General features: G+C 42.0%; 1 protein-coding gene across 1 annotated transcript in view; it reads left to right on the plus strand.

Moving 5' to 3' along the window:
* Positions 1–346: 346 nt before the first annotated feature.
* Positions 347–14,417, plus strand: part of COCH (cochlin) — a 31,998-nt gene continuing 17,927 nt past the window's right edge. Inside the window, exons 1-4 of the mRNA XM_035110152.3 lie at positions 347–542; positions 746–778; positions 967–1,011; positions 7,144–7,300. Coding sequence (XP_034966043.2) covers positions 754–778; positions 967–1,011; positions 7,144–7,300 — 227 coding nt within the window. The 5' untranslated portion in view covers positions 347–542; positions 746–753. The remainder of the gene's footprint in view (positions 543–745; positions 779–966; positions 1,012–7,143; positions 7,301–14,417) is intronic.

Raw genomic sequence — 14,417 nt, forward strand, 5'->3', positions numbered from 1 at the left:
GGGGATCTGCTTTGCTTCAGAGCTGGGGAGAGTAGAAATAAATGCCAGGCGAGGTGCGCCCCCCCCCGCCCCTAGTTTCCCGAGCAGCGCGGGAAACGAGAGTGGAGCCTGAGAGCGCACCTGCCCGCTTCTCAGGCGCTTCCCGCGCGCGGCAGCTGCCGCCTCTTCAGAAGCGACAGCTGCCAAGGGCTCCGGCCCACCCGGGGCTCCTCCGCGCCCTCCCTCTCCCCACGCCCCCACCCCACTCCAGCGGGTCAGCCGCCTTCCCAGGCCACCCAGGAGGCGGCCGAGGTCTTCCCACTAGTGCTCATGCGCCTGGGCAGGGTTTAAAGCCAGCGCGCGCGGTCCCCTCGACGCGCAGCGCTGGTCCAGGCAGACATCCCTGCCGCCGTGGCTGCTTCTCCTCCGGCTCCTTCTCCTCCGACATCACTTGCTGCCAGCCTAAGAGGCGCGGGCGCTTTCTTCTTCTTCGCGCCTCTCAATTTCCGCGGCGCTGCGTATTGGAAAGGGCGCGACCATTCCACCGGTTGCGAGAACCCGAGGTAAAATAGTTTTGCCTCCCCCCGTCGCCATTAACCGTTGGCGCCAATCAGGAGCCAAGAGCAGCTGCTACCCACCCCCTCACCCAAAGAGAAGGTCTCCCCTCCGTCTCCTCCAGTGTGGGGAGATGGGGGGGGCGCGTGTGAAGAAGAGCTCTGATTAACCCTGTCGTGGCTGACTCTGTGCCTTCTCCTCCTTTTCCTAGGTGCAGCCATGGCTCCGGTCCTGCTCTTCCTGGGTGGGTATTTTTAACTCGTGCTGGATCCCGGAGCTGGGATGGGGTTGGGGTTCGGAGAGAGGCTTTCGCACATGATTTCCCCTGGGGGGAGGCTCTTCACAACAAGCCCCCCCTCCTCTGCTCAGCATTAGCCTTCTTTCCCCCTCGGGACTCCCTTTGACGACCCCGCTCTCCTCTCTTGATGGCAGGTGTCGTCTTTCTGGCCAGCCCTGCGAAGGCCGACGAGAGCTCGGGTGAGTGTCCTTTCTCAGTTGCAAATAAGTTCGCTGCTTGGGGTGGTCTTTGAACAGGTGCATGTGGAAGCTGTACATGATGCAATGCAGAAATGTGTCTTGGGAGACAACCCCCTTCTCCTGCAAGAAACTGTCTGTAGTCCATGGTTAGGATTTCCGGAATGTATTTTTAGTGTTCTCCTATTCTTGCATTCCAGAGGATTGGACTAGATGACCCTTGGGGTCCTTTCCAACCCTTACGATTCTATGATCCCATGGTTCTACATCCAATAAAGATGAATTGCTATGTAATCAGTCAATGCATCTCTGTAATCTGTAGCTTTATTTTCCTTCATCCTAAATTGATCTTTTGTTAGTGATAGGTAAAGTACATTCTTATTTAAGGGCTGAATGGCAAAGATAGCTTAACACCCCTCCCTGTTAACATGCATGATCAAATATTTTCATCAGGTAAGAAAATATAGATTAATATAAGGGGGTGTGTGAATGTTTTGAGCAAGACAAAACTCTGTCCTTCTGCATCTTTTTCGAAGCTAAACATGAATACTTACACTTTTATATAAAAAGTCAGAGTCTAATGGGACTGTGATACCCTATAGAACAGCAGGTGTATTGGTCAGCAGTTTTAAAAAGCAACTATGGATTCCTGATATCCCCTCCCTCACCCATGCCCTTATAGTTGTGGTATCAGAAACTGTGTTTGGCAACTTCCCTGATTTTTAAAACATATTCGTTTCCTTGTTGGGGTATTTGAGGAGAAAAGCACGCAACCTGCTGCATGCACAGATCTAGTGAAGAAACTAGAAGGGCAGGGCAGGCCTCAAACAGGTGCTCTGGGAAATGAAAACAGACTAAGTCCAAAACATTTAAACATGTTGCTCCAATTGCTTGGACTACTGCAGTCTGCTTAAACTGAAAATCCTACACACATTTATTGGAGAGTGAATTTTATGGAGCTCTGTGGGTCTTATGAGTAAATATGCTTACAGTTGTGTTAGTTTTCCTTCCGCTGGACTCTTCTGTCTGATAACAATGATATGTGACTAGCTCAGTTGGTAGAACATGAGACACTTAATCTCAGGGTAGTGAGTTTGAACCCCACATTGTGCAAAAAGATTCCTGCATTGCTGGGGGTTGGACTGGATGACCTTCGTTGTCCCTTCCAACTCTACAATTCTATGATTCTATGTGTTGGACTTGTTTGTCATAATAAATGTTCATTTTTAAAGCACCTGTTTCATTCCTTGCTTCTTCTTGTTGTTTGTTGTTGTTTTACTCTCTGGTACTGCTATTTTTTCTTCTGAGCAGAACTACCATAGTGGCAAAACTATTGTGGTCCAGGTGTTGCATTTGTGACTTGGAAAAAGTTATGTTTATGAGTCTAAAGATGACTACTGTAGCACTCTTAGTTTAATACCACTATTACTGTACAGTACAGTGAATTTACAACTCAAAACTTCTCAGGATTAAAAATTGCAATATTACTTGTGTCTAAGGTTAATATGGAAATTGTCCAAGAGGCATGTATAAATAGCAGGAGTAGAATCTTTTTTGACATTTTTATAGCAAGCAGAAAATAATTGTGTTCACTATAGGGTACCCCCAAAGCCCCCTGTTAATTTGGTTTTCTAGATGACAATAGGATTGATTTCCTTGTGGATTATTTAGGTAATAGCAACACACAGCAGTAGCTCTGGAAAAGTTACTGGAGAGGGATAGAGGAAGTTGTGCATTGAGTAAATTCTCACTTGAATCTTATCACCAGTGATGAAGTGTGCAAGACTATTGATCAAATAAATACATGTTTTCAGTTAATTATTATTTATTATTTAATTTATCTGTCACCTTACACGAAAAAGCCTCTAAGTGACTTACGACAGGATGAAAACCTAGAATGTTCCAGTGTGAATAATAGCTGTAGATTGTGTGAGATAAGGAGAAGCACCCAATGGCATAACTGAATAGACTTTACATTTAAGAACATCTGAATATTTCATGGCTGTAAGAAATCATAAATAATGGTCAAAGCTGCTTACTATGTTGGACTCAATGCAAAGATTATTGGAACAAGTGCGACGGGAAAATGTGTTTCACACAATTATATTCCTAAGAAATGGAATTCTACTACTAAGAAGAACAGGAGAACCCAAGAAGCTACACACCTCCGTTAAAAGGGCACTATTCAGACAATAAATAAAATAAATGGATCTGCTGATACTGAAGAAATGAAAATTCTTTTGATTAAGGTTCATATTTCCAGTGAAGAATTGATTAATATCATTAAACAGAAATGGAGATGAAAAAAGCCATGTGTATTTCTAAGCTCCATCAGCACTGGAAGGAGAACACGGGACTCTTTCCAAAATGGTGAGTGAGGTTTTTGGTGTATTTTTGTAAGCAAAGTATGAGGATTTGACCTTTGACAATGGAAACGCTCATTGGTTGTAGGAGTTGGCAAACCCATAAAGGACCTAAGCAAGATTGTTACAAAGGTTTCTTGTACTGTAGATATCTGGAGAAAGCAGCTATGTAAACTCAAGAATGCTTTCTTTTTCCTTTTATACAAGTAGAATGAAGTCTAAAAAAGAGGCAGTGACTCTGGAAGAACGCATTGGAAAAGAAAGACCAAATGTGTCAAAATAAGAACAAAAAGGTTGTGTATAATAGCAGTAGTATCTTAAATAGAGCTGAAAATTATATTGAAAAGGTATTTGGCCTGCTGTTTGTGCCATGACTTCCTTGGCCGTTAAAATCAAAATATACTTTATGAACCTTTGTCCCATGCCAAGTTATTATAAGGCTCTGGAGAGAGTACACTGCATTGGATATGTGTTAGCAACAGTTGTCTATGATACTCCTTCTTTGAACAATTTTTATATTTCTGGTAATAACTTGAACACTATTGTCTGAGATCTGGCTATTTTACATAATAACGTAAGAGGAGTCTTGCTTGGTTAGCACAAAGGCCTGTCAAGTCCAAAATTCTGATCAGCTTCTCACAGTGGACAGCCAGGTGCTTATGGGAACCCCGTTCAATTTCAGGCGTCTTTTAATAACTGTATTCTTCAAACAACCCTTTCAAACCTGATATTCTTTGCCTCTTCTTCTTCTTCTTTTTTTACACTTCTATTGTTTTTAGGTTGCCCTGTCCTATTTTATATGAGAGTGTGTTTTAGAACTATGTAAATAAAATTAATATAAACAAATATATCCGCAATGAGAACATGAGTGAAATAGGTCTCTCCTGTTCATGATCCCCAGCAATTGGTATTCAGAGGCATGCTGCCTCTGATTCTGTAGGTAATATAGTCATCAAGCTACAGGTTACTAAGGCGCTGATAGCCTTGTCCTCCTTCGATGCCGAATTCCCTTTTAAAGGCATTCAGGTTGGTGGCCATGGCTATAAATATAGCAATAAACCATAATAAATCAACCAGTAAGGTGGAGAATAATGAAATGGTCATGGAACTTATTGACCATTATCTGCAACATAGTGACTACTGTGGGCTGGATGCAGGACCAAAAAGTTTATTCTAACTTTGATTTTGATATCCAGGATAATTATAGCACAACTATTGTATCAAATACCTTTTGAAATACAATTTTCAGCAATAATTGCATATGTAGCAGTAGGCTTTATTGTGCTGCTCTGTACACATCTGTGCATGTCTAGATGCTGCACATCTACTCGATGTTATGAAAATTCTGTGCTGATCATATGTAAAGGTCACTGTGAATATGATTACCATTAAGAATTTCACATACAACCTCAAGAGCTAGATGCATATATCCAGCCCCAGAAGTTGCATCTTTTTACATTGCCTCCAACCTCAGTGGATCAAGGTGGTAATTTACAAATGTCTTACAAGAAACTTTCAAGAAGCCTATAAACATTTTTTTTAACTTTCTTTTTCTTTTATAGGGTCAATAGAGAAAACTTATATCACTCTACAAGTACTGCAATTCTACGGTCACTTGTCCAAGTTGGAGTTAACTTCTGAACACACTTATGAGATTGCACTGTAATTTATTTTTTAAACTGGAAATAAAACAGAAATAAATTTGTTTCTATTAATGAGGTATACTAAACTGGTGTGTTTCTGTGCTGTGTGAAAGAATGTAGATTTTACCATTATTTAGTCTTGTATCTCTTATTTCAGTCAAAATGCAGAAGATTGCAAGAAAAAGAGATGACATAACATAATGAATAACCCAATAACCAAACATAATGATAAACTAATTTACTATAGCAAAGCTAGATTTGGGTAGACTTTTTTTAAAGCACAAAAGGAAATTGAATGCTGGATTTCCTTTAGTCGCTTGTGAAAATGTAGCTCCTATAATTTGGATTTTTAAATTGATCTCATAAATCTAAAACTGATTTCCACACCAAATTATTGCACCAAATAGAATAGCACTATAGTACTAGTATAATCAATCAAGGGACCCAGGTGGCGCTGTGGTTAAACCACTGAGCCTAGGGCTTGCTGATCAGAAGGTCGGCGGTTCGAATCCCTGTGACGGGGTGAGCTCCTGTTGCTTGGTCCCAGCTCCTGCCAACCTAGCAGTTCGAAAGCATGTCAAAATGCAAGTAGATAAATAGGAACCGCTACAGCGGGAAGGTAAACGGCGTTTCCATGTGCTGCTCTGGTTTGCCAGAAGCGGCTTTGTCATGCCGGCCACATGACCTGGAAGCTATACGCCGGCTCCCTCGGCCAATAATGCGAGATGAGCGCGCAACCCCAGAGTCGGTCACGACTGGACCTAATGGTCAGGGGTCCCTTTACCTTTACCTTTACTAGTATAATCAACATAAACTAGAAATTCCCAAATGTGAATTTAATTAATTCAAAACAGAAACAGAATTGCTAAACCATAGAAGAATGAATGGAAAATTAGTGCAAGATCATTTATAACCCAGCCCAATGATTTGGTATGCCACTTAGCAAGACATATCAAAAGCCACAAAGTAATTGAAAACATGTCACACCACTTTGCAGTGACCTGGTGCCATTGTCACAACCCAAAACAACACAGATATTCCACACATGTAGACAAATACAGTTCCCATCTTTGAATATGAAGAGTCTTACTAGTGCACAGGGAACCAACGTTATTCATAGTAAGTAATGCTAACGTGAATTCCAGGGAGTCAGTGGAAAGTAACTGACCTGCTGCATTTTCAATAGTCTGCAAACACATGGCTAATAAAAAAGGATTTCCTGCCAAGGGCCTGTCACAAACTTTGAGAATCCTGGCAGCAAGCAGTGCCAAAGCCCCATGGGTTTATGTGAAGATTAAACCAATACAAGATTTCGCTAATGCCCTGCTATGAGGTTAAAATGACAAATTAACATCAAAGAGAACACCCTGGCTTCTCATTGCAAGGGCAGGCTAGGTGGACAACAATAAGTGTTATTATATTGCATTGCACTTCAGTGTTCTGACTTGTGAATACAAACTAGTCCTGAAAACAGTAATTTGAGGTAGGTAAAATTCACCAATACCTAATGTGTCCAGTGACAAATAAACAAACTAACTAATGCTCTGTTTTCAAATTCAAAGGAGGCAAATAATTGCTAAGCGGTAAAGGAATTGGGAAGGGGATGATGAAACAAAAGAACTGTGCTGTCAGTGCCCCAGTGATGCAAATGAGGCCTATTAGACAATATGTTGCTGTTACATTTAAGCTGCCCTCAAGTCAGCTGTCTGAGGAATGAACTGTGTGGCAAGGAGTTGCCTTGTCCTCCATCTGCTTAAACATTGCCATGCTCTTGGATATGATGTGGGGGGGGTGAAGAGTACTTCAAAACTGCCACTGACATCAGCCATAACTTTGAGAACTGTCATTTTAAGGACTTGTTCCTGAGCTTGCTTTACCCTCCTCCCTCCCACTCCTTTTCCCTTGTGTGTCATGTCGAGGGCACGGGCTGCCTTAGAAATGATTTTTGTAAGCCACTCTTGAGAGCATTTTGGCTAAAGGATGAGGCACAAATGCCGTAAGTAAATAAAATAGATGCATTTACACTTAATGATGTATTCATAGAGGTAGACTGGCTGCGCTCCAATTGAATACTGGTTTTTCTGTTAGGCTTTATGTTTTATATCCCATCTCTTTATTTTCCTCTGCAGTCCTGTCAGCTGTCTCATGCTTTACCAGAGGACTGGATCTCAGAAAAAATAATATAGATGTCCTCTGCCCATCGGACTGTCCTATATGGCAATTCTACGTCTATGGGAATGTTGCGTACGCCTCCCTTTCCAGCGTTTGTGGAGCTGCCGTTCACAGGTAAGCTTAATTATCAACAGTTCAGTGAAAATTAGGGGTCAATTTCCCATGCTGCTGTTGTTACTACAGTGGTACCTTGCAAGACGAAAATAATTCATTCCGCGGGTCGTGCCGCCTTACAAAAAATTTCGTCTTGCGGAAACAAATGGCAGACGGAAAAAAAAACGGCAAAAAAAATTTCGCCTTGCGAGACGCAGCCATAGAAAACTTCGTCTTGCGAGGCAACAAAGAATCACAAGACACTTTTGTATAGCGAGTTTTTCGTTGTGCGAGGCGTTCGTCTTGCGAGGTACCACTGTAATTGCATTTCTTCCTCACGCTTAAAGATAAGGCCTCAGGGTGGGCTATAACATTATAAAAACACAACTTTAAAATCAGTTAAAAATGGTGTTGGTTTTTGGCTATGTAGCCTACATAGTTCTATTTCAGGACATACTCTGCAAGCACATGACTTGTCAACTGTGGTCAGACCTGGAACTGAGCAATAGAAGCCACTTGGGAACCTGTGCATGCCACTCCATCATGGAAGAAATGAAGGATTTAACCATAAGAAATAGATGTTTCTAACCTCTAGCTTTTATCATACTTTAAGAATAATCTTGCATTAGGTTTGTTAGCTCTGCCCAAATGAAAATGTTTTTTGAGAGTACACGCAGTCCTTTTCCAGCTACGGTATGTCCAAATGCAGCCTCCCTAGCCTTCTCATGGCAGGAATGGTGGCAATGGAAAGTGTCTCGAAAAGTTATGTGCCAGGTGCTGCCTTTGAGTATTCCTAGATTGGTTTCTCTTGGGCAGTAGTCTTTTGGAAATGGTGCTGCTCAAGAGCGATGGTGAAAGGTTTTTAATGAGGTTGGAACCTGGCATAATGCATTGTCTTCTAGCCATGTACAAATATTGCATGATAACAATAGTCAGTGGAATAATGTCCACTAATGAGTGGATGCCAATAGCAAAGCATTTCTCGCTTTGGATGCATGTTACTGCTATTCTCAAGGGGTGCTTCAAGATGTTTTGCACAACTTCAGTAGAATTAAAAATATGTTTGCAAAAGAGAAACTTCCTTTTTTCTTTTTTTTTTGCCTATGCAGCAGGCCATGATTGGAGCCAGTGTTCAGTCCTGGAACTTGTTTTCTGGGATAGGGCTCAGCTCTGGCACATTAGAGGAATAGATATGTTTGTGTGCATTGTGATTTATGAACACAATAACAACAATAGTAATGGTTACAGGTAGGTAGCTGTGTTGGTCTGGGTCGAAGTAAAATAAAAAAATTCCTTCAGTAGCACCTTAAAGACCAACTAAGTTTTTATTTTGGTATGAGCTTTCGTGTATCTGAAGAAGTGTGCATGCACACGAAAGCTCATACCAAAATAAAAACTTAGTTGGTCTTTAAGGTGCTACTGAAGGAATTTTTTTATTTAACAATAGTAATGCAACTCCTTCCTCTCTCTATGTGTGGGTGTGTGGATGTATAACACAGTCAAGGTGTTAGGGAGGATTGTACCCCTTTCATCTAACCTGTGGACCTTAGTTGCAACTTCATGTCTCTTTCTTAAGCCATTTCAGCTGGAATATATTATCCCAATAATGACACTGGGATAATATTTTGCCCTGATTGGGCTCATGGGCAACCCGACATTCTGGTTCGGAGCAGAAGTAGGATTTGCACATTGCTAACTGAAGAGACTTTGTGCAAATCCAGAAATCCTCTTATGTCAGGATGCTGAGATTGCCCCCCACAGCCCTATTGGGTGAACCTCACCCACCTTTCCTACACCTGACATCATATGACACCAGACATGAGAAAGTTAAAGCTGGCAAATAATTGAAACACTTAGAGTGTGCACCAAAAAATTTTCTTTATGGTGGCAGTTGGAAATTTCAATCATCTGATGTCATATCATATCAGGAGTGAGTAGCCCCGCTCACTTGTCAAAGTGGCTTATGAAGAGTTGGCCATTTCTAGATCCACCCCTCCAGCCAGAAGTGATTCCAGACGTGATTCCCCACTATTGATTTAAGCAGATAAACATGCATGTGCTTTACAAAAAAGCATGTACTTTAGTGAAAAGCTTCCAGTGTTGAGACTCTGCAGATGCATTTCAGCAGCTCATGTTTCCTTAGCCAGCAGGAGAACAGACCTTCAGCAGTAGTTGGGAATTGAAATCCAACAGCATCTGGATGACATGTTCATTACCCCCATTCTGTTAAACAAACAAACAAATGCTCTTCCCTGTCTCCTATCCCCATATTCATAGCATAATTCCAAGCTGCCATGTGATACTTTTCCATGTTATCATGGGACTGTTTTGTATCCGTAATATGCTTCTGAGCTATTCTCCCATTTTCAGGTTTTCTGCAATTTGGCCTGTTAAATCCTTTCTAGTTTATAAGAATTAGCTGGCATGACAGGATTTTTCTCTCTTCCCACCCCTAGAGGGCAGCATTCTTGGCTCAATAATTTCCTGTGGGTTATCTACAGACACATATTTTTCATACAGGGAAAAGAACTAACCCGGACAAGTTTCAGCACTCCTGCTTCCCTTATTCGGCCTGAAAAAGCCCCAGAAGGGGCTATGCTTATGGAGCTAGGAAGCCAGCTCCCTCTGCACAATAGAAATAAATCATTTCCAATGATGCACATCTTAGCTATAAATTCCAAAGATTTAAAACTCTCCAAAAAGACTAAAACACTTACTACATCATCTTAGATTCTTTTCTAGGAATGTATGATATCAGGCATATGACCAAGAGAAGAACTGTGGTTTTGTTGTTCTTTAAAGAGACAGATACTAAATCTAATTGCGTTATATTTTAGGGGGAAATCCTTTTGTTTAATTTTGGGAAGGCAGGCGCCTTAGCAAAGTGTATTTTATCTACCAACCCTCGGAGTCTTCTGACATAACATAATAATATGGAAGCAAGGCTAGGTGTGGGGAGCTACAAATCAATGGCAGAGTCCATTCAGCAAGTCCCAGCTACAGTTGCTAGCCATTAAAAGTAGCAGGGTTGAGCAAGACCCCTCTCTGGGGTTTGGAGAGCTGCTGCCAGAGATAAAGTACGCAGCTAAATGAACCGATGATTTGGCAGTATAATGCAGTTTCATACATTCAAAAGGAATGCCTATTTCCCAGGCCACATAACCTCTCCCCAGGCCACATGCCTCACCAACTAATAATAATAATAATAATAATAATAATTTATTTATTTATTCATACAACGCCCATCTGACTGGGTTTCCCCAGCCACTCTGGACAGCTTCCAGCAAAATATTAAAATACAATAGTCCTTCAGATATTAAAAGCTTCCCTAAACAGGGCTGCCTTCAGATGTCTTCTAAAAGTCAGATAGTTGTTTATTTCTTTGACATCTGGTGGGAGGGCATTCCCTAGGGCGGGCGCCACCACCGAGAAGGCCCTCTGCCTGGTTCCCTGTAGCTTCACTTCTCTCAGTGAGGGAATTGCCAGAAGGCCCTACCTCGACGCTGGACCTCAGTGTACGGGCAGAACGATGGGGGTGGAGACGCTCCTTCAGGAATACTTTAGCCTGGCTGGAATGTGTCCTTGAACTGTGTCAACTCTGGTTGCTTGCCTGGGTTGAGAGATTGGTGGTGGGGGAGGACAGAGTAGAAACCCCTGGCTTCTGAGTGGCCGGAATGTAGTCTGCTGTACAAAGTTACGAGTCACATCTGTCACCCCACTCACTTTTTGACTCAGGGGGTATGCGGCCCCCAGAAGGTTGCCCACAAAAGCATTTGGCCCTCAGACTGAAAAGGGTTCCCACCATAGCTGCCAAGTACCCCGTTTTCCCCGGGAAACCCCCGTTTTTTCATACCGTTTCCCGGCGGCCCCCCCCATATCTCTTCATCTCCCGTTATTCTCCCTTATATTCTCCTGCCAGCGGCCATTTTCCCCCCCTGATTTGCCCATCTATGGGCACCGAAAATGGCCGACACCGGCTTCGAAAGTCGCGTCTACGCATGTCCGGAAGTGCGTAGGCGCGACTTCCGGTGTCGGTGGCGGCCATTTTTGGTGCCCATAGATGGGCAGAGTGACACCGGAAGTTGCGTCTACGCAACTTCCGGTGTCACGCGGCTGCTGGTCCCGGATTCTGCAGTCCGGGATTTGGCAGGTATGGTTCCCACCCTTGCATAACTGGAATATTGGATAGGTGTATGGCTCTAGGTGCTCATTCAAGAAGGTTGTGCAATTCACATCAACATCTGCTTAGCTTCCAACCAGCTCACACTTACTGCACCATTGGAAAGCTACCAAAAGTTGATTGGGCAGTGGCATGGGAAATGTGATTTGAGAATTGGGAATGTTCTAGGAAAGAGTAATGTGATGCCATTGGCATGGTCTCAGTACTAGCATCCACTCAACCACAATTTACAATTTTACTAGTTGCTTATGAGGACTGGCACCACACTTGCTTCCTTTAGTAGCTTTTTACACCAAACTCATTAAGTCCCAAACTCAGTTTGAAAGTTTGGCATGATACATAAGGCAAGAGAAAGTGTCTGCAAAACAGTTGCACCAATGCTACTTCTTGCAGGCATTCACATTGTATTACTATAAAAAAAATCCTTCCAGTAGCACCTTAGAGACCAATTAAGTTTGTCATTGGTATGAGCTTTCGTGTGAATGCACACTTCTTCATATATCTGGAAGGAATTTTTTTATTTTGTTTCGACTACGCCAGACCAACACAGCTACCTACCTGTAACTTTGTTGTTGTTGTTGTTTAATCGTTTAGTCGTGTCCGACTCTTCGTGACCCCATGGACCATAGCACGCCAGGTCCACCTGTAACTAGAACATTGTATTACTGTATCACAGCCAATGGCAGTATGAAAAAGTATATAATACTTCAAAGGTCAAAACAAGATAGAAATGGCAAATGGTGAAGGCACAAGAGGAACTGATTCCAGCCACCTCAAGTTAAGGAGAAAAAGGGAGAGAAAAGAATGAGAACAATATTTATCTGATATTCTGTCTCCCCTGACCCTAGATTCCAATATTTATTATTTTGCATTCCAGTCATTAACCACAGAGAATCCCATTGTAGTTAATTGCATGCAAATTGTTTTCATATATTTAATTGCCATATTTTGGGTTTTCTGCTTAGACCCAGGAGGTCTGCATTTCGCTTTCCATTTAATGCACATGTGGTTTCCCCATCTAATAGCATCATGGTGTGCCATTTGGATCTCAGATGAGACATTTTCCTTCGGATTTCTGGACTGAGTAATGCATGTGCAGTTCTTGTAAGGACAGTACCTCTGTTTTTTTGTTTTTTATCTCCATCACAGTGGAACATTGTAGTTAAAGGCTAATAACAATTCTCCATCACTTTGACATGTTTTTTCCTGTCTTTGCATGGCAACATGATCTCTGTCAACTTGTATGGACATTGTTCTGGCATCGTTTTGTCCTCCCTGGACAATATGCTGAGCTGATCATTATGTTACTTTGACAGCATTAAGCCCATTCAAGAGAACAGGAACTAGTTGGCACCATCTCATCTGTGCACATATAGCTGATGCATATGGATAAGAGGGCTGTAGCTTGAAGTCAAAGCCTAGCAACAGTTAGGTGAATTCTAATTTCCAGAGGGGTAGCTGTGTAGGTCCACTGCAGCAAAAACAACCACAGTGTGTCTTGTGGCACCGTAAAGACTTAACCAATGTATTATGCAATAAATTGTTATGGGCTTCAGTCCACTTCATACATCCAGTGAAGTGGACTTTAGTCCATGAAAACAAATTCTAAGATCTCTGAAAATTGTTTTCTTCAGTGGAAGACCTAGATAATTTATTTTTGTTTTCCTTCTACTATTGTGCTTAAGCATAAGTCCTTCCACAGATGTTAGAAATCGGCTTTAAAATGAAATCTATGCTAAGAATGCGGATGCTCTTTGTGATAGGGTCATGTATACTGGCCAGAGCTTAAGGCACCATCTGGATCAAGCTAAAACACTTAAAAGTGCCATTGATTTTAGTGGCAGAGACTTAAAGTCCACATTTATATCAGCTGTGCTTTCCCATGCTTAACTCTGAATAGGCTGCCTCCTTAATTTTTTTAAAATATATATTTAGTAGGATCTTTAGTCTTTAGTCGTGCCCTACATCAGGTTTCCCCAACCTTGGGTCTCCAGCCATTGTTGGACCACAACCACTGCTATTCCTGACCATTGGCTATGCTGGCTGGTGATGGTGGAGGTTGTGTAATAGCTTTTAATGCCAAGATAAGATGTAAATGGAAAGTGACAACGACAGGGTAAGGAACTGTTCTAGTAGCTTCAAGCTAAGAAGTAGAACTAGAGGGGGAAATGAGAGCAGTGTTTATTAGTCCAATAATGTAATTGAGGAAGGCTGCCCTAGATAAAAACCTAGGTGAGGGCTCGTTGTGGCCACTTGGTGGTAAGAGGAACATGTGCTGCACAAATGGTTTGCTCCTCTCAGTTGTTTTTAGACCTACATCAGAATGATACAGGTGCTGGAATTTAAAGAAAAGTGTTGTTTCTGTTGTGCTGCTCTGTAAAACTCAAAATAAATCATAGCCTTTCACCATCAGATGCTAGTAAAAAAGTAAAAAAAAGTAGCCAGAACAATTGTCCTGAAGTATTATTTGCTCAGAAAATAGGAAGAGGACATTGGTAGCTACTCACTTATGATTCTAGATTCAGGTAGGTAGCCGTGTTGGTCTGACACAGTCAAAATATATATATTTTTAAATAAAAATTAAAAATATAAAAATTGTCTAGTAGCACCTTAGAGACCAACTAAGTTTGTTCTTGGTATAAGCTTAGAAAGTGTGCATGCACACGAAATCTTATACCAAGAACAAACTTAGTTGGTCTCTGAGGTGCTACTGGACATTTTTTTTATTTTTTGGTATATTTATACTCACTTATGCTCACCAAAGACAAGAAAATAATCTTCTTCTTCTTCTTTGGCGATCACTCGTAGCCGAGTAAGATTGTCTTCCATAAACACAGTTTTAACAATGGGTCCGTAAGTGACTGTGGAGGCCAATTCTGGATCCACATGTCCTTCCACAGTGGGGACATTGGTTTCCAGGCGGAAGTTGATCACGGTGTGGATTTGCCAAGCGTGCCT

The sequence above is a fragment of the Zootoca vivipara genome, chromosome 1 (genome assembly GCF_965207765.1).
Source record: "Zootoca vivipara chromosome 1, rZooViv2.hap1.1, whole genome shotgun sequence".
Classification (NCBI taxonomy): Eukaryota; Metazoa; Chordata; class Lepidosauria; order Squamata; family Lacertidae; genus Zootoca; species Zootoca vivipara.